The sequence below is a fragment of the Sinocyclocheilus grahami genome, unplaced genomic scaffold, assembly GCF_001515645.1.
Source record: "Sinocyclocheilus grahami isolate Dianchi unplaced genomic scaffold, SAMN03320097.WGS_v1.1 scaffold35849.1, whole genome shotgun sequence".
Lineage (NCBI taxonomy): Eukaryota > Metazoa > Chordata > Actinopteri > Cypriniformes > Cyprinidae > Sinocyclocheilus > Sinocyclocheilus grahami.
Genome location: NW_015522530.1, coordinates 1 through 1515, shown reverse-complemented (window position 1 = coordinate 1515; position 1515 = coordinate 1). Strand labels below are relative to the sequence as shown.

At 36.6% G+C, this 1515-nt stretch overlaps 1 protein-coding gene across 1 annotated transcript; it reads left to right on the top strand.

Moving 5' to 3' along the window:
• Nucleotides 1-181: 181 nt before the first annotated feature.
• Nucleotides 182-1329, top strand: LOC107580548 (ras-related protein Rab-4A-like). Its single transcript, XM_016266233.1, has 4 exons — nt 182-312; nt 748-828; nt 934-1048; nt 1153-1329. The coding sequence occupies exons 1-4, from the start codon at nt 297-299 to the stop codon at nt 1229-1231; spliced, it is 291 nt and encodes a 96-aa protein (XP_016121719.1). The 5' UTR covers nt 182-296; the 3' UTR covers nt 1232-1329.
• Nucleotides 1330-1515: the final 186 nt, after the last annotated feature.

The window sequence follows — 1515 nt, the reverse complement described above, 5'->3', positions numbered from 1 at the left end:
AGATTTACATACATGTCTGTGAAATACACCAACAACAACAAAAAACACTCATGACCAAGAATAAAAGTAATTGTTTATTTATTTTCATCACTTTTAGAAAAATCGTGCATTTTGTGTCATTTTGCAAAGAGTCCTGGACTTTTATTTTGAAAATCTCAACAGGAAGTAGCTGCTACACAAACTTCCGACAAGGATGCGCGAAATCCTCGAAGGGATTTCCCTTTATTTGATATCCTTGTTGATTGCCTTGAAAGAAGGAAACACAGTATAAATAGACTAGAAACACAGCGCCAGTCATGTCAGAGACATACGGTAGGGTGACTAATTTTCCTTTTCTCCTGCCACACTTCTTATCGACAGCATATAATGAAGTTTAGCAGGTGTCCCGAGCTCATTCATCACAGTATTTGCTTGCAAGCTCTGTTCAGTGCCAGCTAGGCAGCAGCTATCTGTCTGCCATATGTTTCATCTGTCGACGCCATTCATATAAGTGTTTATTAATCTTTGATTAGTCAATTATACAGTACTGACAATAATAATGACTATAGAAAGCCGTTATTTATTTGGATATATAACCTGGATGTTATGACATATCTCTTTAGTGTACAGATTATGACTGAGTATTAATAGCCTATAGTCTGGTTAATGTTTGATATAGTAGCATTCCTATACTCTTTTATTTATTATGAGAATTCTATGCAGTTCTTGAGAAAACATCTTTATTGTTTTGGTTTTCCTCCCCTCTAGATTTCCTGTTTAAGTTCCTTGTGATAGGAAATGCAGGAACTGGAAAATCTTGTCTGCTTCATCATTTTATAGAAAAAAGATGTATGTCAGTTTCTGTTGTCTTGCCATTCAACATTGAGAAACAAATCTATGAAAAATCTCAAATGTCACTGTTCTGTTGCTGATGTCTTTTCCTTGTTCCTCCAGTCAAAGATGACTCGAATCACACTATTGGGGTTGAATTTGGCTCGAAGGTAATCAGTGTGGTCAGTAAGTTTGTCAAGCTCCAGATCTGGGATACAGCAGGACAGGAGCGTTTCAGGTGTGTTCATACGGCTGTGTCGTATTTCTAGAACTGTTTCTCTATTGGATTGGCCATGTTTGTAAGGACCACTGTAAGATTTGGCTTATGATGATAATTTCCAGATTTATTCTCAGGCAGTCAGATGGTGGAGCATTTGGTGAGGGAGTGATTCACAAGATGACAAGTCCAGATTGCATGTAGGAGTTTATAGTACCTTGCACAGATTCATTTGTCAGTGCTATCAACATGCACTTGACTTCCACTGAACATTTACCAGCAGCTTCCTTAGAGCCAAAATAGCCTCAGCACATTTAAAATGAAAATACGCTGATGTCACACAAATCACCTTTTGTTTGTTTAGTTTGTGTGTGTGTGTGTGTGTATTTATACGTAGCTTTGAGACTTATTAAAAAGTAAAAAGTATATTATTAACTATGTGCTTTTTTTCTTTAATCTTGTTTTGACTTGCACAGAGGAACAATTAA